The sequence below is a fragment of the Pagrus major genome, chromosome 6 (genome assembly GCF_040436345.1).
Source record: "Pagrus major chromosome 6, Pma_NU_1.0".
Taxonomy (NCBI): domain Eukaryota; kingdom Metazoa; phylum Chordata; class Actinopteri; order Spariformes; family Sparidae; genus Pagrus; species Pagrus major.
The window spans coordinates 14,054,253-14,078,998 of NC_133220.1; the positions used below are offsets into that span (position 1 = coordinate 14,054,253).

At 40.9% G+C, this 24,746-nt stretch overlaps 1 protein-coding gene across 1 annotated transcript in view; it reads left to right on the plus strand.

Annotated features, from left to right (window-relative positions):
- The first annotated feature begins 1,008 nt into the window (after nucleotides 1-1,008).
- LOC140998365 (zinc finger E-box-binding homeobox 2-like) overlaps nucleotides 1,009-24,746 on the plus strand; it is a 30,643-nt gene continuing 6,905 nt past the window's right edge. The window contains exons 1-3 of the mRNA XM_073468632.1: nucleotides 1,009-1,075; nucleotides 22,383-22,664; nucleotides 24,528-24,737. Of these exons, the coding sequence (XP_073324733.1) occupies nucleotides 1,015-1,075; nucleotides 22,383-22,664; nucleotides 24,528-24,737 (553 nt within the window). The 5' untranslated portion in view covers nucleotides 1,009-1,014. The remainder of the gene's footprint in view (nucleotides 1,076-22,382; nucleotides 22,665-24,527; nucleotides 24,738-24,746) is intronic.

Here is a 24,746-nt window from a genome sequence, read left to right on the forward strand (position 1 = left end):
CGCGTTAGAGTTTTATTTCGGATGTTTTTTTCAGTTGCAAAACAGATTACAGTCCAGGTTGCAACACAAAAGGACTGTCAATGCACCACTTCCTACAGCCATCCAGGGGTGAATGGGGCGCAGGACGGGGTCCTCTCCAGGGTACTCGAGCGCAGGTGCGACGTGCATAACAGTCAGGCCATAAAACATGACGAGGAGGTGGAGGTGGAGGTGGTGGGGGGTGCCCGCATACCTGTTGTCATTAACCTGCAGTTAGTCTAATCTCTCAGCGGTGAAAATGTAGAACGATGGAGTTAACGGGCTCATTTGCACCTCGTCAAACAACTTTGTGTGACCGCGGCACAAGTTGGAGATGAGCTTTTTCTGATCAGCTGCTGCATCAAAACATGAGGAAAACTGGCAAATCAACAAGTGGAGGACTCGCTGCGCAGTCCTCTGACTGTTCCCTGAATGTCTTAACGGATTAAACCGGAGAGTAATTACCAAAAGCGATTAGTTATATTCATACATGTAATCATTCGGTTGTAGGCGATAGGCTAGACGTAAAAAAAAAAAAAAAAAAAAGATCATGTAGCTCAGTGTGTCCCGGCGTTTACATGGAGGGGAACATGCAGACACATGGACGCTCTCTGAGGAGGAGCTGTTGAGCGATTTCGGGGCAATAACTTGTCAAAGTATAACGAGTGTATTTATTGATCGTGGGCTTTATGTGCAAGTCTTTCCAACATTGACGACTTCGTGAATGAGGAAGGTGTACGCTCACGATGCCAAAGCCTGACCTCAGGGCCAGCCTCTGCTGCTGACATCACTCCTCCTCACGGCTCGTCGCCTCTGCAGCTCTGGAGTCCCATCAAGGTCTGAGTGTCCCGCTGTGACCGAAGGCGATGCCTCATCACCATTCATTCTCAGGCAGGCACTCAGGACAAACACACACTCGCTTACACCGCTGCCCCCTTGGACAACTTTTTTGAAGCGAAATTAAAAAGATACAACAACAACAACAAAAAAAGCGTGATGATGACAGAAGAAAGTCGGGGGAAACGGAGGAAACAAGCCAACCCCAGGAGAAACCGAGGTAAGAAGCGTGCAGCGCAGAAAAGTTTGAATAAGTGTGTAAATGATGCAGGCAGATGTTGCAGCTGCAGCGGACAGAGGCTCTCTGTTTGTTTGTCCTCTGCAGTTTGTAGAAAAACTTCAATGATTGTATTATCACCGTGTAGCACTTCGACTACATTCATATTTCACACACACACACACACACATATGTGTTTGTGCGTTCATGCCTTGTGATTGCCTCGCAGCGTAAAATTGCAGGGATGAGCAGTCAACTTTCGTCAGATTGGCGGCCACTGGGATTATTCTACCTGTGCACATACCTGGGCAAAGCCGTGAAATAGAGGGTGGAAGCCGAGAAAAGCCTACAACCTGTGTCTGCACGCGTTTTGTGTAATCTCCTGACCCCTGCATATTTTATCTATTAAGTTATTTATTAAAACAGTTGAAAAGCCACGATTTAAAGAAGATCCGCCCTTTTTAAACCCTGTACTTTGTTATTTACTAAGAAATACTTTTTGATCAAACAGAAAAACTTCTTAGAGTCCACTGTTACTATACTTCAGTGTGACTGTCTCTTACATGCAGGCTTTACTTTAGTTGCTCTTCACGCTGAAAGCTTAACCTGCTCAAAGACTGAAACTTACTAGGATCATGTTCCCTTACCAAAGTGATCTGAAATCAACATCACGTTTTCAAGCGCTTGATTCTGTTTTAATCAACATCTCTTAGTAGTCTCTAAGTAGAAAGTGGACTGCATCGCAAGTAATTAAAAGGGAAATAGCTCAGGCGTTTCTTGAACTACATTGTCACACATTCAACCTTTTTTGTCAAATCCTCCAGTCACTTGCATGAAACAGAGAAGGAAAAAGTAAGTGCAAGTGTAAACACATTTAACTCATGTTGGCTTTGTTTCTTTCAAATCTAAATGTTTTAAAACATGTTGCATTTATTTGAAGTAGCCTACGTGCATATGGATTTATTCCTGCTGCACATTTAACATTTTTTAATGTTTCTGTGATTCATCAAGAATTAGTGGAATGCGTCATCTGGCCCTAAAGCTTTGATGCGCTGAGAGCAACCATCTGCTTAATTTTTAAACTTTTTGGAGACGTTCTTCATGCATCAGGTAGTGCCTTGTTTATGTGTGACTCTGAACTCACAAACAATTCTATGTTACCTACTCCTTGGCATGCACATCACATATAAGCATTTGTTCTTCTGACCTGCTGATGAGGATTTGTCCGTCTGAATTAAATCCTACTTCCCAAAACAAAACAAACAAAAATTATCCACTTCGTTAAACCTTCTTTAGCTCCAGATTTAACTTGAAACTCTTTTTCTAAAAACTCAAAATGGAAACCAAACCTTAACCCTTGAATGTAAATAAAGTTTAGTCTAAATTATTTTAGTTCTAAGGGGTTTATAGGTGGATCCGTGACTGTCCTGCTGCTTGCTCTGTAGTTCGTGCAAAGTTGTTGGATGATGCAGGCAAAGCCCTGACATATGCTAAACTAACTTAACATGCAAACATAGCCATAAACCCAGGAAAAAACAAGTGTTTTAGACCCATCGCTATCACTGAAAGGATATTTTGTCTTCAGAAAACACACGCACACACAAATCTCGCTGGCTTTATTCTCTCTCGAGGTTCATGAAAGCCATCGCAAACCACGCAGCGTGCTTGTTTGTCTCTGATCTGACACACAGCTGTCCTAAACCTATTTGCTCGAAGGAGTCCATTTACTTATATAGTTTATTAGTTTGCTGCAAGTGTTTCCTCATTTTATTCAGAGAGGTGTGAAGCTCAGCGGGAGTGTCACCAGGGTGAGATCCCCTCTGGCTGCTCAGCGATAACGGGTGCTTGAGTGTGTGCACGCGTACACACACAAACTCTCACCTTTAACTGTCACGTAGCAGTTTGTCGACCGGCTGCACTCTGTTTCACAAATCAGCACCATCACACTACTGTGAAAAGCTATCAGCAAAAAGACACACTTACTGACAAGGACCTGTCACTTATCAGAAACAAAAGTCCAGTTCCTTTAATTCCTTCAGTGACCTCAGAGCAAAGATAAACATCACCTCTGGTCAATTTCCACTAGTCAAGGCATTTTAAAGTGATTGTAAAGAGAGAGGAAAGTGATTGAAATGTATATTTAGCTGAGAATCGGAAAGCTGTAAAAGCTATTATGAAGCCTTTAATATATTCTACAATGTAAAATCAGGACACAAGTTTGAACTGCTTTTTTATTTAATTGCACGCCGAATAGTTAGTGGGTCTGCGTGCATGCCTGCCCTGCACGGATGGCATGCTTATACATAGCATATGTCTATGTCACACGTGCGTCAGTGCGTGTGAGAAGTCTGCGTGAGTGAGCAAATGCTTGCATGCGTTTACATCCTCATGTCAGCGTAGAAACGTGCGTATTAAAGCTCGGTGTAGGATTTGGAATGCGCTTGGCTTGAGGCGGCTGTGTGAGCAGGGAGTTAAAGGTCCTTGATAAAACCAAATGAATTTGGCAGGCCAGACTCATAAGACAGCAATTTGGGGATCCTATCCAAACCAGAAGAAAGAGAAAAAAACATAGGCTGACTTTTCTTCTCTCTCCAAGGCGCCTATTGATTATGTCTCTGTCTCCCCCAATAAAACTGTCAATGTTCACCAATCTAAAGCAACGTGACGAAATTACTACTCTTCATTCCTGGCAGATTGAAAACAGCCCTGACACAAAGGAAAGGAAACATATCCATCTGAAACGACGACCTGTGTTTACTGGCTGCGTGTGAGAGATTTGAGTTTCAAAGAGTGTGAATTAATTAGCTGAGCTGTGATAGCCAACATCCCCCCTTCAGGCCCCTTTCTTTAGTCTGTTTACCCGCTGATTTCTGACACCATGGGGTCATTTGCCTTTCTCCTTATTGATTAAGATAATGGTGAAAATCATCCCATATAATTGTGTTTTTTGCTCGACCAGAAATGTCTAAACTTGCTGTGTGATGTTTGAGGTAGAGGAGACGATATGTTTATTTTTCTTCAGCAACAAAGTATGCCACAATGACTTTTTTACAATCAGATACAATTAGAAGGAAATGAGAGAAAACAACTGAATCTTTCCATCAGTTTTTGGAAGTTTGATGAAGCAACCCTTTAAAATCCCTTCTCTATCTTAACAAATGTTGGCGCAGTTCTGTTAGTCAATTAGCAAAGGCAACACGATTAAGAAAATGTTGTCATGTTGTTTATTTAAAATCTTCTGGCTGTGTTCTGTTCGGGATCTCCCCTTGCCTTCAGACTCGATAGAATGACAGCAGCACAACTGATCAGACCCATTCAAACCCTCGCTCTCGAATCAAATGTTGGATTACATTTCGTAAGCCGCCTCACAAACATATTTATTCCTGTTGTCTTGCGCGTTATGTTTTGTTAGTCCATGAAAAACCTCCCTCTGTTTCTGACTTGATGTGCCGGTTTAAGAAAGAGCTTTCTCTCTCCATGTTTCCCTCACTCCCTCTTTCTCGTTTTTCTTCTTTTTTCAAGTGCCAATTTATTTAAACTCCTTTCCCCTTTTCTTCTTTCTCCTTCATTGATTTCCAAACCCCAGTCTTTGTATGCAGCTGGGGCCCAGCTGTGTGTCTGTGACTGTGTATGTGTGCGCATACATGTGTGTCTGTGTGTTTGTGTGGGTTTTTCTGGCACAGTGCTGCCACACTGAGCATAGCACACTGTACACAAAGGACTCGAGCAGCGAAAAAGAGAGGGAAAAAGAGAAAGGGAGAGAATAGGGGGAAAACTTTTGAACGTTAAAGACTGACGTGCATGTACTGTACAGAGTGGAGGGGCCGGGCCTTTTTGGACTGGGCCTAGTATAACGGCAGATGTATCGGCGCTCTGGGATGAGGGGTGGGGAGAGCGAGACAGCAATGAAGAGCGCAGGCACCACAGTTTATTACCAGGACTCTTCAAGGGGCTCAGCTCAGGCGTCAGAACCAGCGGGTGGGAGGGACAGAGGAGGAAGAAAAGAGAGGAGGATGACAGAGGTGGGGAACTGATGGGGTTGACAGGGCCGGAGACAGCGAAAACAGCTCTCCAGCGTGAGAAGACAAGAGATGGAGGGGCTGAGGGGCGTGAGGGGTAGAGACAGAGCAGACGGGACGGGCGACAGAATGCGGTGAAATCTAAGTGTTTCCTCGTTTGCTCCTCCACGTTCCCACAGCTCCAAGTGTCACAGATTTCTCCCATCCTAGTTCTGTGTGTGTGATGCCAGACCCTGCAGAGCCGTAATGGGGAATCCCTTGATTGAGTCTCTCTGGTATTTTTCACATGTTTATTCGATTATTGCTCGTTCTGATGCTTCAGATGAAGCCAAAGCAGACCCATGTCTTACTGTACGTTCTTGCCACGCTCTTGATCCACTCCAGGAGGAATTATTTGGAAAGTTTTGCGGTGCCATTGCAAGATTAATGGATGCAGAGGGGTTTTCCGCCATTTAAGCTCCTGCATGACTGCTCGGAGTTGTAGGATCTTTTTTGTCGTAGTGATACAGCAATATTTCTTTGTTGCATATTGCCACAAATTATACAATTTTTTTTTTAAAATCCTATGACAGAAATTTAATTTTTATTCAAACAATCATGATTTTATCCCTTAATCGATGGTGGTCCAATCCAGTGTGGTCATCACTGTAAAATAAGAGTAGCACCATTGTGAACACAGGACTTCATTATACCCCTTTCACATTAGTCAAAACACCTACTGATATCTGGCTCTTGTCTTTACTGTAAATGGGTACAATCGGCATTCACTCAAATGTCAAATGACACTGCAGTAGTCGCGGGTCTGATCGTCAGTGATTAACGCAACACCTGGGGGACGCACACATTTGTGTTCCATCAGGCGCAATGTTATGACGTGTGTTAAAGTAAAGGCCGCTGGCTTGTTAATACCTTTGTGTCCCTTTCTGTTCAGGCAGCAGTTGAACATGATTAAGTCAGCGCTGACTTTGAAAGAGAGACTAACGTCAAAAGATATTACAGAAGTAACCGTTGTAAGCGTGCCTGTGTCCCTAATAACTGAGCGCTGTTGGCTGCCAGATCGGTACTGCACATGGGCAACTTCAACAGAGATAGAAAAGAAGTGAGATGTCTCACTCCTCACTTCTGTTTTTAGCTCCAGAAACACATTATGTTTCTAATTCAGAATCTTGTTGATTAAAACTTTAAACTTTAAAGTGTTCTGGATGGAGTCTGATGAGGTGTGTGATCTGCTGCTTTCTACTGTTCCCTGTTTTTCTGGCGCGTTCATAGTGACGAACGTGACACACACTCAAAAAACAAACCTGCATATACAAACTAATTTCAGTGTAAAAGTGGTTTTACAAACTTTGGCGGAAAGGATCACACTCACCCAAACTGTAAGATAGCACTAACAACCACAGAGCTCATTAGGTGTGTGTGAGTGTGCATGTGTCTGTATGTGAGCATTTACTGTAGGTGCGTGGGTACACACTTTTCACACGTTTAACATTAGCTGTAGTTCTTGTGGCTTCTCACTCACATACAGGCATTTCTATTTTCACATCAAAGGCGTTTTATCTGATAGAGAAGGTTAACATACTGTAGAGTTAGATGTTGCAAATTGATCCCTCCTCATTCTTGAAATATTCCATTTGGAGTGTTATTATTACATTCTTTGTCATTGCTTTGGCAGGGCTCCTCACCATTAATTCTATTTGTAGATCTTCCTTTTTGTGCAGAGAGCCTGGGTATCATGTGTTTGATATTCTGCACATGTTTGACAGAAGAAAGAGGTTAAAACGATCCACATAGAGGCAGGCTTTCTGTGCACAATTTATAGATATGTGCTGTTTTATCACACCTCAAATTAAATTTGGAAACCCTGCTTCAGCTGTCATGTATTACAAGGCCCAGATGGGTGGCAGAGAGAGAGAGAGAGAAAGAAAGAGAATGAGACAGGGGGAGAGAGGAGAGCAGCCTGGCAAAGAGGCAGAAGCACTCAGCTGGCTGAGAGGGTGCCAGTGTTTGCGAGTGAAGGAGCTCGATATAGCAAAGCAGCAGGGTGAAAGAGGAACAGTTTGATATGTGGTGTGTATCAGCAACAGATACACAGGAGTGGGGTGGCATTAGTTGAAGCTCTGCCTTGATCACCTCTGAGGCCTGAAAACCTCACCGACACTCTCATCTTTTCTGCCTTATCCCACCCTTTGTATCTCTGAGTCCAAGTCCATTTTCTTATTGCTTTAATGTTTTCACGCCAAATGTTAGTCTGTGTTTCACTTAGACTTGTGCTGCACTTCCACTTACTGTTAGCACTATATACACACAACTGTATCGAAAGAGAAATAATCAATTAAAATGTTTAGCTGTGCATTCATAACTGACAAACAAAGGGATCTTGTTTCTCAAGACCACAACATGGTGCTAGAAGAAACATGTGCTATGAATTAATAGTAGGCAGTGGGAGTGCGTGGTATGGATACATTTGTTAAGGATGGTATGTGTGGTTTAATAGTACAAGATTATATGTCATGATAAAGGAAAATGAATTAACTAACTTATAATGCATGAAACAATCACAATAGGGCTACAGGATTGTTTGAGTTATCAGTTAATCTTGGATTAATTGTGAAGAAGTTCTCAAAGCCGATGGTGATGACTTCAAACTGCTAGTTCTGTCCAGTTAACAGTCCAAATAATAATTCTGTTTGCAATGATATAAAACAAAGAAAAGCAGCAAATCTTCACATGTGAGATGATACAGCCAAAGAATGGTTTGCATTTTTGCTGTAATATCTCTCAATCCAAAAAAATAAATACCTGACAAATAGAGATACATCATAACATTAAAGGTCCCATGTGTAGAATTTATGGGGATATAGGAGGATCTAAAGGCGGAAATAGAATATAGTATTCGTGATTATGTTTTCATTACTGTATAGTCACCTTCAGTGTTGGGTAGCATTACTTGTTACATTACAAGATTACTGCTATTTTAAAGTAACTTGTTACATTACAAAGAAAAGAAACTCGTTAGAGTACTTTTGTGTTACCAACAATTAAAACCCCTTTGTGATTCCTTGCGATTGAATAGCATATTCTACGACCCATCACCCAATCTGTAACTCTGTAGGCTTATGATGACAGATGAAATATCTGTTCCTCAGCTCTATTTACCTTTTATGTTAAATTACAAAACATAAAGTTGAGTGGGCACAGGGACCCATATAGCCTTGTTGTTCATACAACATGTAATTTTTTTCAACCCAATAAAAATGGTTGTACATGAAAGTAAACAGAAATTGAGGATACCTGACCGGTCGCAGCTGCACAGCCTTTAGGCTGCTAACGATCGGACAGTGAACCTGACCCAGACTCAGCCTCCAGTTTTAGTGCCTGCCTCTATGAAAACAGACAAACGTGGGCTCGTATAGCCTCCAGTACAACATGAACATGTCAGTAAACCTGTACCTGCACACTGACGTGACCCATAGCCCCGACACAGCTGGAGGTGGCTGCGTACTGCCTGCCAAGAAGTAGGAAAGAAACTGATAGAGGAAACACCGAAGTACGTTGAAATTCTTACAGTTACAGATTACTTATTTGAAAATGTAACTAAATAATGGATAACTTGTGATACTAGCGTGTTACGTTACTCGTCCTAACAAAAAAGTTATCTGCGTATTGCGTTTTTCATGGACTAACTAACTGCATTACCCCAACACTGGTCACCTGAAACTAAGAATCGTGTTTTCATTACCTGAGAATGAGCAGTGCTCCACTGCAGTGGAGGATAAGGCAAGGGGCATTTCGTCGGTTGCAATCTGCAACTTCACCACTAAATCCAATAACACTTAATTTTACATGTCTGGAAATTTCATGGTAAGTAGGCGGTAATTACCAAGCAAAGTATTTGAAATTACCCCGAAATTACCACAATAATTACCTCAATATTCATTGAAAATTGCCCCAGCAATCTTCTATTTTCCAATAAGCAGTTTATACATAGCTGGTAATTTCTTTAATACATTTCCAGGAAACTTCCAACTAGTTCCTCTGTAACTTCCCCTTCAGCAGGCCACTAAAATTAAGTGAGTTGTTTCTGCTTAACCTCAGACTAGTTTCTGTCTAACATTCCCTCAGCAGGTCACTAAGTGATTGGGGGGATTTTCAATCAATTTTGAGTTAATTGTGGTAATTTGTTAATTGGGGGGTAATTTCAAATACATTTTAGATATGTAACTTGGTAATTAACACCGCTTTTACTTCCCATAAAATTTGCAGACCTGTAAAATGAAATTTTACTCTCAAGCCTACACACTGGAACAACTACAGATATTAAAGGCATCTCCACTATGCATGAACAGAGTGATAAAAACAGCAAATGTATATCTTTTGATATATAATGTCCACCATCATAGATTATCTGCAAACAAGTGTTGGTACTTCTATCAGCCCAGGTGGGAGAAAAAACAAAACTTGGACTACCTATAAGAAAGGCACGATGGGAGAGGTCAGCCAGCCGACTCTCCCTCTTCTCCTTGTACCTGTGATCACCTGGCACCACCACCTTCATCTGACCTGTACATCCCACACACACACAGATACTGCACACACACATATTACCTGGGAGGGAGTAAACACATTCCATCATGAAGCGAACACACTTCACTGATTTCTAGGCCCACCTGTAACGGTCAAGGCTTTTGGTCTTAAATTCTTAAATTTTACTATCACACTATCTATCTGACTCCCTCCCTCTCACTCCCTCACTCTTTATTTTGCTAGCAACATCTCATTTTAACACATTTCCACTTTGTCTTCACCAGACACGCTAAGAGGCAGATGGCCTCTGCAGATGCTGCCTCACAGGCAATAATTTTGTTCTTTCATTCAGTCAATCATTCCGTCTGCATTGCATACTTACAAGAAAAACGCAGCTGGTGGTTTATGCTTTTAAAGGTTGTTTTCAGGTCTCAACACACTTTGCAAAGATATTGCAGCATGAACTATTAGATCACTGAAATTAATCGCTTAAAGCTCAGGTATGATAAGGAACAGGATCCATGCACCGGAAATATTTTGTGTGAGAAAGGAAGCAACAAAGTTAATCAGTAAGCACTGGTCCACTCTGTCATTTATCACCTTCTAACAATCTAGTAGATAGTCTTATCTCATCGTTGTTATAGAATTTCTCATGGTTCTTGACAGGTTATGATGTGTGTGATGGTGTTGCAAAATGACAAGACCAGAGACCAGAGAGGGTTTTTAACTACAAAGATCAGTCACTAATGAAAATGAATAGCTTAGGAGAACAAAAACATTCTGAAGTTCTACAGAATCGATTTATTTTTCCTTTTTCGGCAGTGCGGTCAACTTGGGTACCTCAGCGAAACAGTACAGTTATGATTATATGGTGCATGTGTCGAGCATTGCAGGAGGGATGGAGGGGGAAGTAAGTCATAAAGCTGCCTGGCAGCATATCAGAGGGAGGTAACGTCATCTAAATGATACAAGTAATGGGTAGGTGTGAATGTGTCCAGGCCTGATATTGGGACGGGGCTCTGGAAGGTTGACTTAATTTACTTCATTGTCACATTTTTCTCAGATTTGCGGCTTTTATTTGGCTGTCATCTGTTGCCTTTCTTTCTCTATGTGTGAGTCTCTTTTTCTTCTTTCTTTATCACCCCTTTGATTCCTCTTTATCTCCTTGTATCTCAACTCCCCCACCCTCTATCCCTTTTGACCCTTTCTTACATTTTTATCCACTCCTTCTCCTACTTTCTTCCCCTCTCCTTCCATCTATCCATCCTCCACTCCTCCTCCCAGCCTCGGGTTCCCCAAGCCCTGCACTGTCGCCATCATGCCCCCCACCCCCCCTCCCTGAGCGCCTCCCCTGTCCCACTGACACCACACGCTGCTCCCATCCCCCGAAAACCACTTCAAACAGCCAGCGCCATCAAAGCCCACAGTCAGTCAGCCAGGCAGCCAGTCAGCCAGCCAGCCAGCCTTCTGCTTCGACTTAAAATTACTGTCGTCCCAGTCGCAAGGCTGCTTTCCTCTTCTGATACACATCAAAGATCCTCTTAAACTCCCGAAGTTTGCTTTTTAAACCTTTCTTCTTGTCGAGTCTTTTTTTATATACATTATTTCGTTGGTTGAGGTTTTTGTTCTCCCTCTCTCTTTCTCTCTCTTCTTGCCATCATTTTTTTTTCTCCAGGTCAGTAATGACATGCACACACTCTCTTGTGCGGTTCTGCTGCCATTGCATTTTTCTCCATGACTTTAATTAGTTTCTTTTTCAAGGCGTTGGTTCGGGCTTCACATGCACAGCACACACGTTCCCTCTCTCTCTCACACACACACAAGTACATCAAGCTGTAACTAACAAGCGTAAGGATGTGTGCAAATTAATATGCAATATGACTCATACATCTCCCTAATCAGAACTGCTTAACCGCAAAAAGACCAGTTTAATAGCTTGTGTGTGTGTGTGTGTGTGTGTGTGTGTGTGTGTGTGTGTGTGTTCCTCTTTTTGCTGCCCCGTGTTTCTTTATGTGCGTGCTTAAAGGGCAGAAAAAGTGACGAAATAAAAGAGACAGAGAGTCAGGGACGGAGAGAAGAGACCAGATAGTGTTTGCAGACATGTGAGGAACAACTGAGAGAAAGACAAAGAAAATAAAAGCAGAGTGACACATTAGAAAGGCATGTCTTCTATGTTTCAAAGCCATGGAGGTCACATGTGGTCACATGAAATGTTTCAGAGTATCATCATCTCTCGGCTGGAGGATGTAATGTCAATGTGCGCCAGAGGATGGCGCCCCGTCTGTATGTTAACCAAGCAGGAACTGACTGTCAGGCTGCATCTATTAGGCCATTTATCATTATAAGGCAAAGTATATTTAGATACAGTCACATTTTATACTTTCTAATTTTACTGAATGACTTTTGAGGCCAAGACCAGTCTGTTCTTGTCTTTTCTTTGCTGTCAGGACTTTTATTTTTTTCTTTTAGTGGTTTAAAGTGTAGAGGAATAACAGAGCAAATTATTATTATTGTCAATTGTAGCGGCAGTGAGAGCTGTAATAATAGTTGAATTGATGTTGCTGTAATACCTTCATATGGTCTGCTCTGATCTTTTATAATGTGGCTTTCTCCGAATTCTTATTTCTTTGTGTTTTAAATCTGCTTTGAGTGGTTAGATGAAGACATTTTGGGCTTTAATACATTAAATTGTTCTTTTCAAGAACACCACATATTGCAAAACACCTCTAACAGACCTTATATACAGATGTAGACAAAGTCAGTGGGATACCAGACATATTTGTTTCACCCTCAAAACAAATCTCCCGTAGTAACTGAAAGTTGCAGCTCGAGTCGAACTAACCAGATCCCACATTGTATAGCTGTTAAGCTCAAAGAGAAGTTTTTATTTAGCGTGCACCCCTATTAAAAAACTTAAGAACCTTTGTGCTCCGTCAGAGAATGTTTTAATATTCAAAAGGAGCCACTATTGTGTGGTTTCTTGCGCCAACGTACAAAATAAAGAGCCACATCAGACAGCTGGAACGGTCCCCGAGCATTTTCATGTGTAAAGAAAAAAGAGGGAAAACAAATTTGGAGGGGGGAGACAGGGGTATTTATAGAGTGGTGTGAGAGTCTTTGCAATGACAGGAGCCTAATGAAGTGGAGTTTGGTTTTTGATTCACAGTGTGGTGAGCGCGTGGGTCCCTCTGTGACCGTTACTGCATTCCAGCACCGATCCCTCGCTACACGGAAAACCAGCGCGGGCCACAGGAGGAGGCGGCAGAGGGCCAGCTCGAAATAACGTGTTCCTTTAACCCGGTTAACCTTTTCTCATCAACATCACCCTACTTCCAGTGCAGCAGATGCACACACAGAGGCTTACGGTGTACTGACACAGAGCTCAAACATGGTGATGAGCTCTCACACACAGTATACTGCAGATACAATAGAAAAGTCTGTTAGTCACTGCTGGTGAGTCATTGACATGGTAAATGAGTCAAATGACACAATAATGACACAATTCGGCATGACATTGTAGGGAAGTCCAGAATGATATCAACTCCGTTTAACTTTAATAGGTCAGTGGAAATTGTAGTCTGTGTGAGATTTTATGACAGATATTTAATGAGAAAGTGAGAATGAGACAATGAATGAGATCGGAGGCTGTAAGTCATCACAATTGTAGTGAACGGCGTGATTGTTCTGGATGTTAAATTGCTGAGAGAACAACTCAATTCAAATTCAAAAGCTAGCCTAAACGAGTTCAATGCAGAGTGTGTGATTTTTGCGTTCTCTCAATCAAAACAAAGCAAAAGATGTGAGCAGTGTGGGATCATGGGATTTTTTTGTCTTCATGGCTGATGGAAATCTATTTATGTTACTCAGAAATGCTAATGGACGAGGTGAAGTTTAAAATTTGTATTCATGTTATGTTTACTCACGTTTGCCTACTTCTTTTCTCACTGTGGCTCTACCCGCAAATGCACTGTTCCTTGAATAAAATGACGGATTTCTCTGCATTTGAACATTATTGGAAACATTTAGAAAATTTACAACCAAGAACTAGTTGTTTTGAGACATTTAATGTGGAATTGCATATTATATCTATAATTTTTTGCGGTATCTTGACAAAACAAGCACTATTAAAAAAAAAATTGCAAGTATGACCATTCTTAGCTGATGCAGTTTGTAGAATCCAACAAAAATATAGTTGTTTATTCATGTTTTTTATACATTTAAAACTACTTAGAACAGAACTGGTAAACAAATTTAAAAAAAAACTCTTCTCTCTACGGCGTTACCATAGAGAATACTGTCTTACTTATCAAAGCATCCGACAAAGTTAAAAAAATGTCACAAACGGAGACAGGCTTTGAAGGTAAAGGTCGCTGTCACACAAGGTAGTTCTCTTTTGACAAATGTCACTGTGGTGGTCGACAGGACAGGTAAACACGATGGCAAACATGTAGGCAGCAGCATACAGGAAACCTCCAGAGGAAGAACACAGACAACCACAAAAGCTCTTTGCACACCTCTTCACTCACACCTTGTGTCATTTCTGCGAAAAGAAAAACTGATTGCTGCAATTTTTTTTGCATGCGAATTGATGACTGTTGATGTTACTGTTTGGTAAACAGCTAACATGGTAGGTGTTAGGATTAGGGCAGTAAGTCTATTGTTGTAATCGTTTTTGGTGATCATTTTTGTCTCTTACAAAAGGGAAACCACAACAGACAAAGCACAGGAAAGCACTTGTGTCATAGACAAAATGTTGAAATATGATCTGTGATCTCTATTCATTTTCATTTTCCTCCTCACTTTTTTAAGCATTGGTGGTAAAAAACAACATGGAAAAGAATCCATAGAAAAATTTGACTGAGGTGCTCATCCATTTTTAACCCTCTGTGGTTTGTTTTGGGCACCTCCTATAGCTCAGATGCTGCACTTTAAAAAAGCACACCATGTGAAAACAGGCCACATTATCCATTATGGAAGATAACAGTTATCATAATGACACACCAAATGATAAGCTAATTATCTAGCAACAAGCATCACTGCCTCTTTAATCCCTACCTGTGAGAAATGTAAAGCTATTAATTTTGAAGTGGAAGCAGCTATCAACGCTGTAAAAGTTAACATCATTATAGGCTACAAAAATATCTCATATATGTCTGGAGTTCACTCACCACAATCTAAGAATACATAGCTCGAGTGGGAATCTACAAGAGGGGATGAAAGTATACCCTGTGTGTGTTACTCTCCCTCTCTTCTTCGCACTGCCTCTCCATCAGTGTTAGTTCAGTGTGCTGCACCTTCACATGAGTCACAGTTTTCTCACCGTTTCAACAGCATGAACATATATGCACCTTTGTGGTGTGATTACTGGTCTAGGCCACAAGTTATTTGGGACCCTTTCCTGTACATGTTCACTCTCACTACACCTATTTGTCCCTTTCTGTCTTTCTCTGAAATGCATCAGCGCATACAGACATGGTAGCACAGAAAATGCTGTTTGAGCGCAAGTTTAATGATAGTGCATGATGTCATGTTTGTGCTTTGCATTTGGAATTTGCACGTTTGGCAATTAAAGCCGTTAAGCTGGATAAAGGTGAATTCACACATGTTCTGATGTATATGGAGAGCAATGAAAGACGTGCAGTACGCATGGGCAAAGTGCAAACATGAGTAGGAGGAGATTAGACCTATCAGATGTAAAGAAGAAAAAAACAGTAAAGTACTGAAGGTGGATGATAAAAAAAAATAGCAGCAAAGTAGTCAGTTTCATCATGAGTAAATTGGTGAATGGTAAATTAGCTTGCGATGCAGCCACACACAGACTGTACAGTAAGTTAGAGCTTTTAACTATTTGTTTGGTGGTTTTGCATTACAGTAATTCTGCTTACTTGCTGGCTGTTGAACCAGTCTGTGTTTGAAGTCACATGCAAGCAGGTTTCCAGTAAGCAGATGTGGTTCACTGTTTTGTGCAGTGATGTGACATGTAGATAGAGAACAACAGATCAGTGCTGCTGATCTCAATCGATTTTCAGATGTCTGGGCCTTTTTTCTGGGCGGCCATAGCAGCTATACACAACACCACAGCGCGTTAAACTCAGGGCTGTTCTTTGACTCGCTGAGCCTCCCCTGAAATCGTACTGAGAACTCATATGTGAATAATGAAACTAACACCAGCGCACAGTCACACTAAAAGCGCAACTCGTTGACAAATCAACTTTGTTAGTGTTATCAGTGAATGGCTCAGTGGCTTTGAAGCTAATAAAATGCCCAAGGGGATTCTGTTTTTGTGTCACAAGGGCCCTAAGTGAACAGAATCATTAAAAACCACACTGAACAAAGGCAAAATAGTTTCAATATGCCGTTTGTCGCCAATTTAAAGACCACTGCTCAGTGTGCAAAATTGCACTGCTGTTGTGCTTCCGTCTTTGCAGAGTCTTAATCGATACAAGGAAATTAGCTTGTTGTTTTATTTCTTGATCTTGATTGTTGTGTGTGCCTCTGCGTCGTTCAAAGTGCAGATGTTGGTCCTCGGCTGCACATTCTGGTGGTGGTGGTGTAAATGCTCTGACAGGGTGGTGTCTCCTAATGAGTGGGACATCTGAAGGCACAGAGCCGTGACTGGGTTTGAACTTTTCTATCGCTGACTGCAATTCAGATATTCATGGAGCCTCGCGTCCACACACAAACACACACACACACACACACACACACACACACACACACACATGCAGTTATTGTCATGTCTGTCTTTGTTGTGTTTGATCATACTGTGTCCTCTGCAGCAGCAGATCGGTCTTTCTCCCCATTTGTTCCCACGATGCAAGTCGTGTTTGTTTGTTTTTTCTAATTTCTTTATACCCTATTTTATGTCTCTCTGTGTATGTGTGTGTGTGTGTGTGTGTGTGTGTGTGTGTGTGTGTGTGTGTGTGTGTGTGTGTGTGTGTGTGTGTGCGTTCGTTGAGGGAATTTCCCTCAGTAGTGTTTTTCACAGTTCGACATCAGTTGGAGGATTTGTGTCAGGGACAGTTTGACACTGTCACTTTCTCTCTCTCTTTCTCTCTCTCTCTCTCTTTCTTTCTTTTATCTCTCACAATTTCTTCTGTAATTCCTCGCTCCACCATCTTTACTTTTATCGCTCTCTTTCTCCATGTCTTGTTCTGTCCATGCACTGTGCTGTATTCTTCATGCACCAGTGTCGCTGTCTCACTCTCGTCACCCCCTTTCTCTGACATGCACACCACAGCGCTGTGTACCAAACACATTGCAAAATGCAAAATCACATATTGCACCACACATCACATTTAAGCATCTCTTCCGTCACACTAATATGACCTTTACAATCCCCATCGCAGTGTCACAGTTTCAGTCTCATTTATTCTCGCTAACAGCCATTTGGAGACTTTTTTTTTTTATGTGTGGGGCTCGCTGTGAACCAGCTAAGACATGACTGTAATCACTTGAACTAAAATTTGACTGTGAGACTTAGGCTTTCATATCAATGTGTTTGTGGTTATTTTCACCATCATTAGACAAGAATGTTTGCACTTCCTTTTCTCTGGCCACAGCAATGCAATAAAAGTGCAGCAAAACATCACATTACCACCATTCCGATTGGTTAACATGTAATTTAGAGCATTTAATCCTCAATTTGCCGTCAGCATTCATGATATAATCTGTAAAACATTTGAATGCATTGAAATTAAAAGTAGCATTCCAAAATGCGGCAAGCACCAAGAGGGAAATGCAGCACCGAGTAGAGTAAATGAATATTACCGGTGTCAGACACTCTTCAACATTTTGAAATTATATCTTTTTGTGTCAAAAACTATTTTATTTTTTTTGCTGTAGAAAATGTCCAGTGAACAAGCGTGTATTTGGTGCATGTGCAAAAACACAGGTAGATAAAACGCATTTGGCACGCGGTCATCAGTGTGATTTCCCTCTCAGTGTTGTTAGGGCCAGTCAAACTAAACCAAACAGGTCTGTAGGTGCCGAAGTCAGGAGGAACTATCACCCCGCGACACACAGAGAGTGAGTCGCTGCTAAGATGAAGGAGATCAGGTGGGAGGTGTTTGCTCTCAGTTGCGGTCCTACTCTGACTCATCGTACGAATGTCAGACAGTAGGTATGAATAGGAGAGCTGCCATGTGAGATTTTTTTTTTAAATGGCAAGTTTGATTTCTGCGATATATTTTAAGAGAGGTCATCGTTGTCAACATGAGTACGCTCTGCAGATGAATATGGACTCACCTCGTCTCTGAACTGCTCACATAGGTACTGTAAAATGACAATACACACATCTTCCTGTGCTTGCTTTTTGTTTAGCGTGTGGGTGTCCATGACCCTCATGTGGTAATTTATTGAGTTCAAAATAGCAAGTGTTGCTCTTTAAACAGTCACCTGTGAAACTATCACCATTTTAGCAGCATGAAAGAAGCATTATTTCAGATATTAACTCAAACCAAATAATTTAAACTAATGTTTTAAACATATTTTTGATATCAGACTGAGTTCTGTGTCAAAAATATGATGGATCAGTAAGTTTTTATTTATGCCTCAGTGTATTCAGCGTCTGCCTTGTTTCTGACAGTTTCACCGCCTACATTTTGTACTTTATAAAATGTGTCAGAAGTTAGTGTAATATGGCATCTGAAGAGCAATGTGGAGCTCATTTATTCTGGTTAGTTAAAGGACTCTTGACTGACGTATCAGTTTAAAAATGGATTTGACATAACACTTTAAAAAGTGAAGACACAAAAAAATGGAAAATGTATTTACCTTCTAAATCTAAACTAAACATATGCACTGTACTTGAGTTGATTTCCCACCTAAATTTAAAGGCAAGTTTAATGGTATACATGTAGTGTGTGTGTTTGGGGTATATCACAAAAACATTTCATTCAGTTTTCAATAATTCAAAAATGTGTCTGTGCTCAGTTTGGGTTTTACCAAAATATCTTTAAACTGATATTTGCACAAGAAGTTATTTCTTGGGTTGTTGTTATCTCATGTGAAAAATGAAAATCTATTAAATAGCGCTGATGATACTACATTTTTTATTCTGGCTTTTTTGTAACAATCTTATATCGTAAAGATCAACAGAACGGTAAGGATTACACTGTGCGGTAAATTGGGCCTGGCCTTGTTTGTTGCCATTAAAAACCAAAAGCAACAAACAAGGTAATTTCTAGGTAGTTATTGCGTGCTTACCCTTTAGCCACATAATTACTCAGTCAATACCAGCTCACATGTGTGCATCGTAAAATAAACTGCAGCCTAGTCTGTTGCTATACAGTAAATGCCCTCTGGGATATAAACAGTGCAGAATTACAAAAGCACTGAAACGGACTCCGTGCTGTTGTGAGACGGTGTAAACGACATATTGAGACGATTTTCCTCTTTATCTTATCTGACTTTTTTTTGTGTGTGTGTTTGTGTGGTTTGCATTTTAATGTGGCTGTGTAACAACTATATGTTTCTGTGTGACACACATATGTGCTCATGAATGTATTCGGGCGTCCAACTCTGTCTGGCTTTAGAAACCATTTTTTAGGCTTCAGATGGCAGGCAGTCCGTCAATCTCTCAGATATTCAGTCACTGTCAGGCAGGGAAAGCAACACACTGATTAAAATAGTTCTGCAGCTTTTGATCTGAACACACTGTTGTTGTCAAACCATCAGAAACAGTCCCCAAAAGACAGTGATCGACATTGTCAAGCATGATGCAGCACAGTTCAGTTAGCACTCTCTGGATATGAGTCACGTTCTTCCCACACACACTACAGTGCATGCACAATAGCGGTGGACTGTTTTCTACTGTGCCGAGCTGTGTGTTATTTTGTTCCAACAAATTACACATTCTTAAAACTCTTGCACATCGCACGAATTCATCGCTCTTAAACTCCTTTGTACCTTGACATAAGATCTCTATTTCCAGGCAATCCCAAACCTCCTGCGCTGTTCAAAGGTTTAGCTGTCCTGCCCCAGCAAAAAAAGGCCCATTTGAAGGATGCAGTCGCCATCCGAATAAATAAATCAGCAGGCTCGATAATGAAAGCCATTCGGCTTTAATGACAGCACATATAGGCTCAGTGTCACTCACTGTCATGGGAGGGAAAATTAGAGCCAATTTGATGCTAATCCGGACCAGATTTTTGCTGTTTTCGGGCCCAGCGGTATGTCCCTATCATCCCAGGAAACTCCTGCAGGGCTGATAGGTCGACCTCAACTACATCATATAACTTCATAGCTGTCTGCTGTGGGGAAGCTCATTTGATGACCAATTTCACCCCCCATAAGAAGAGCAAGTCATTCCGCCCCATGTTAGCAGAGCAGCGCTGTATGGAGCAGAGGCCTGGATGACTAGCCTCTGTGAATCAGAGTTTTGGTGAAATGGAGCTGAAGCATGACACACAACTTGCTGACACATACAGATACACGTGTAGGTGTGAAATATCGAGATTAACTAATAAGGTCCTCAGAGAGATATATTTTAGGTTTGTGTGTTTGTGATTGCGGGCCAGCCCCTATGCAGCACTGCCCCCCCCCCTTATTTTCTTCTGGTCTTTCAGTAACGGAGTGAGTGAGTGTGTGTGTGTGTGTGTGTGTTTGTTATCTGTGTGTGTTTGCATCTTCTCGATGTAAAGTCAACGAGGTAGATTTGCTAAAATGTCTTCTGTCTCCGGGCTTTGTCACTGCGAGCTGTGGGGCGTAACTGAATGTGTAGACGAGCTGAAAGCTCATCAATTATCGTGCTCACCAGCCAGTAAGGGTGCATTTGGAACGGCTCAAACAAAAATAAAAAGTCTTTCAAGGGTGACTGAGAGTTGTTTTGACAGTTTAATGAATAAACTTTGTTTGTGTTTGGTAAAAATTTAAAGAGCTGTGAAACCTTATTTGCACTCTGATCTGATGAAAAGAGGCACAAGACTTGCACGGCCAAAGGGGAACTATTATTTAAAACTAATAAGAAGCATGATGATATTTTGCTGTGAGCTTCATCATATACTGATCAGAAACGTTTGTTTTCACAACACAAAAAGAAGAATTGGTCCTCTGCGTGTTGGCACAGTCAATGTTCCCCTCTTGACAATGGGTTGGCTTTCTCTGATGATATATTTCAAAGGCGCTGGCAAGGAGTCTATTTGTGTTCTTAAATGGTCATTATTTGCTCGTGATTAGATATTGCCAATCAGCGAGAGAGAAACAGAGAGTCTTCAAAAAAAGCCTTTGGAAATGAGAGCCAACAGCTGAAATCCCAGGCATGTGTTTGTGATTGTCATTTATTGTCTCTGCCATGGGAAAAAGTAATGCGCCTTTCCAGTTTTGCTGCAGTCTGGGCACAGAGGGTACACTTTAAAATTACAATATGCTATTTATCTTTTCTTCTTACTGCTGCTCTATATCCCTTCTACATCACAAGTCACATACCGTGCATGTGAATTTAGACGTAAAAACAGATTTTTTTTTTTACAGTCGCGTCGATTTTGTTCTTTTAGAGCAATTACATGTATAAACTGTAAAAGTTCAATAAACTCAGAACAAAAAAGTGTCCTATTCACTTGCAATCAGGACATTTTTTATAACAATGTTCTGTACAGTTCATTAGGTTACCTTCATGAGGTTATTTTTAATTAAAAAAAAAAAACAGACCATCAGCACGTTATTTTTGAAAATTAAAAATAACCTGAAGAAGGTCTGTGTACCGAAAGATTGTTATTTTTTTCATTTTCCTGATTACAAGTGAAGAAGACAGTATGCAGGATTGTTTTGTTCTGATTTTGTTGACCCTCGGTCTTCTGCTACATACTTGTCAATCCACATGTGTGAAAAAGTTTTGTTCTATTAACCATTCGAAGAAAATTTAAAAGGATTAAAATGGCAAATCCTCTTCACTATTTTTAGAACTGCATAATTACAATAATTATTAACTATATTAAACAGTCTGTTATTTATTAGATTTAGGTTTAAGAACCAAGTAAGAAAATGTGCTTGTTTTAGTCATGACTATAATTAAATACATATATTTTTATTTAATTGGATCAATATTGTATTTCATTTTACAGATGAAAACCAAGTTTCACTCTCAGTACTGTCAGATTAAAACCATCTCTCTAGAAATTACACTGACATTGATCAGAAATGACTATTAATACTTAATATTTCTGTGTCTGAAGTTTTATATCGTAAAAGAAGAAAGCCCAGTTAAATATTCTGGATCTCCTTTAAACAAATGTGTATGTTGCATGCTGAGTCTGCCTGTATTGATCCACTCAAAGCCATAAAAATATTAAGCACATCAAACAGCTTCACTTGATGACAGTTTCATTTGTCTTCAATACAGAAATATAATAGAAAAACTAAAGCAAATAATAATACAGTCAAAAAAACATCTAAGATATAGTTCAGAATTTACAAAACATTTTTTAATGTCTGGTTGGGTTTTCCCTCTATTCTGTTTCGTGATGCAGAATTGTCTCTGGTTTGTTTTGATCATAATCGACAGCTCAACCACTTAAATGCCATCTGAACTAATAAGAAACACATGTATAAAAATAATAAAAACATATTCGGACACAAAATAATAATTTGAATCTCATTCAATGTAGACCTAAGAATTGCATTCAAGGTATTTGATTTTTAACATGCTTAAAAATACAATGCATAGTTTTGCAAAATCAGACGTCCCTAATGAGCATTTAAACCCGTCAGCCTGAGCCAGTGTCTTTTGTCTCCCTCATAAATTTTCTCTTTTCTTTTTCTTCTCACAGTGGATGCTGAGCAAGTCAGTTCAATGGGATCAGAGGGGGAGGATGAGGTCGGCCTGTGGAGCCTGGAGCCCCAGGACTGCCAGGAGAGCCTGGACAAGACGAGCCTGACACCCAGCGAGGGGACGGAGGAGCCTGGCAGCCCTGCTCGCTCGACACGGCCGCACAGCCTCAGCCCCGGCAGCAGGAACTACTGGGGGCAGGTGGAGCCAGAGGTCGCAGAGGACGCCACAGGCGCTTCTGCCACTGACAGGGAGGGAGATCAGGAACCACTGAGGATGTACTGTAAGTTATAAACTTCAGTACAGAGCTGTCTTGTCAACCTTTTGGTGTTTTAATTTAAGCGGTAAACTATAAAATATCCATGAATATGTTTCTGCAGAATTAAGGCCGAGAGAGTTGCAAAGCTATGTAATATATGTACAGTATGAATACTACTACTGTATGTGTAAACAAGTTTACAGTGTTTTTCTGATGCAAGACACCCCCAGTCTCATGATGCTGCTCAGAGCCCTCTAGATACACCTTCATATCAGCTCCTTGTGAAACCATGCCTTCCCTACAAGCTGTTCCTTTTTTCACTCTTCTCTTTGAAAAGGCAGCCTTCTGAAAGCATGACAAAAGAACTCATCCCACACAATGTCACAATATTTCCATGCATCAAAGAGGTGACGTTACGGTACTGAAATCAGCACTGCGCGACGTGAGGCTTTCCCTTTTATTTAGGAGAGATCAAAGGCTCACGCGGCTTGCCTACTAACAATCACTTAGCTCCCTCGCCTCGTGTGATTTGGCCTTGCCTGTTGAAGGCAAAGCTGAGTTTTTACAACACTCAACCGCACAGGCTCTTCCCTTCGCCACATAAAAAAACAGCTCAAAATATGCCAACATCTGCAAACATTTGAAAAATCTTCCTCAAAGTCGCTGTGAGCTGACTGGCTTGATTCGTGATAGGAGGCGCCCTCTTCTTCTTCTCTTGGCTTTCTCCCTCTGTGCCGGCCTGTCGCTGCACTCACAGACACGAATGAGAAGGAATTCTTAAAATGTAGTTTCATATGTGGCCAACTTGTTCCCTGGATCTGTTGTTCTATCTGCCAGTCTTCAAGTAAACAATTTAGTTCCATTAGACTCAGTTGTGCAGTGTCACTTTACAGTTGATTCCCACCTCCTCTGCAAACACACATTTACACACATGAATTTATGACAGCAAACCGTCTTTCAAGAATCTGATTTAGCACAGACAGTACACGGAAATGTAACAACAGCAGTGGTTCAACCACACTGATGCACCCATGTAAAACTCAAAAAGCTTTTAGATAAACCAGTTCGGAAGAGGTCACGTAACAATGCCATATATCAATCTGCATAATAACTAGATATTGTTTATAAACTTTTGCGCAGCAAGTGACACTTTTCTTACCTTGTTTTTGTTGTCTGTCCTGTATTTATTGTCATAATACGACTTATATGCTGCAAAAAAAAGGGAGAGCAAATGTTCAGATTATTTTTTTGCAACGTGACTTTAAAACAATCTTGCAAAGGGATCAGCTCGAAAAAAAACGCATCCCTCCTGCATTTTCACAAGGTTTACATACACACACAAATGCATCATTATTAGTCAGTTAATCATTTAGTCAATTGACAGAAAACCGATTAATTGCTTAGATCATTTTTTCATAAAATGAAATGTGAATATTTTGTGGTTTTCTATCATTGTAAATGTACTTTGAAGACGTCTCTTTGTGCTGTGGGAAACTTTATTTACTGTACTGTACTTTACAAAATGTTCTGACTTCATGTGAACTAGATGATTAATGAAGGAAGTAATCAGCATATTTACTGTTAAGACAGATCATATAACAGTACATTTAATCATGGACAGAGACACACACTTACAAACAGTTACAGTTGTGCTTCTTGGCCACAATTTTATTTCAGTTAGGCATGTAGCCCATTAGCCCACAGGGGGAAAAAAACTTGTAGCAATAATATTTTCTTGCAAATGTCACTAAGAAGGCTGAGTGTGTGCATGAGTCAGAATTATGTAGAACATTTTACAAAAATGCCTGACACAGCTCAACAACACTCATATTTCCTAAGTTGAAATATATGGATGTTTCAGTTGCTCATGTTTTTTTCTGTTTCCAGATAAGAACTCAGACACCCAGAATGCCTTTGAGGACCTGGCCCATTATGAATTTCTGGCCCACTTGAGGAAGGCCTCTACCTCAGCAAGTCTCTTGGACCATCTGAACCACAATGGCAAAGCAGCAATGTACCACCCAAGCAGCAGGCACGATGAGCTGCCACCTGCCATCTGGTCACCAGGAGCTCAGCACCACTCACCTGACGGAGCAGGTACGCTAA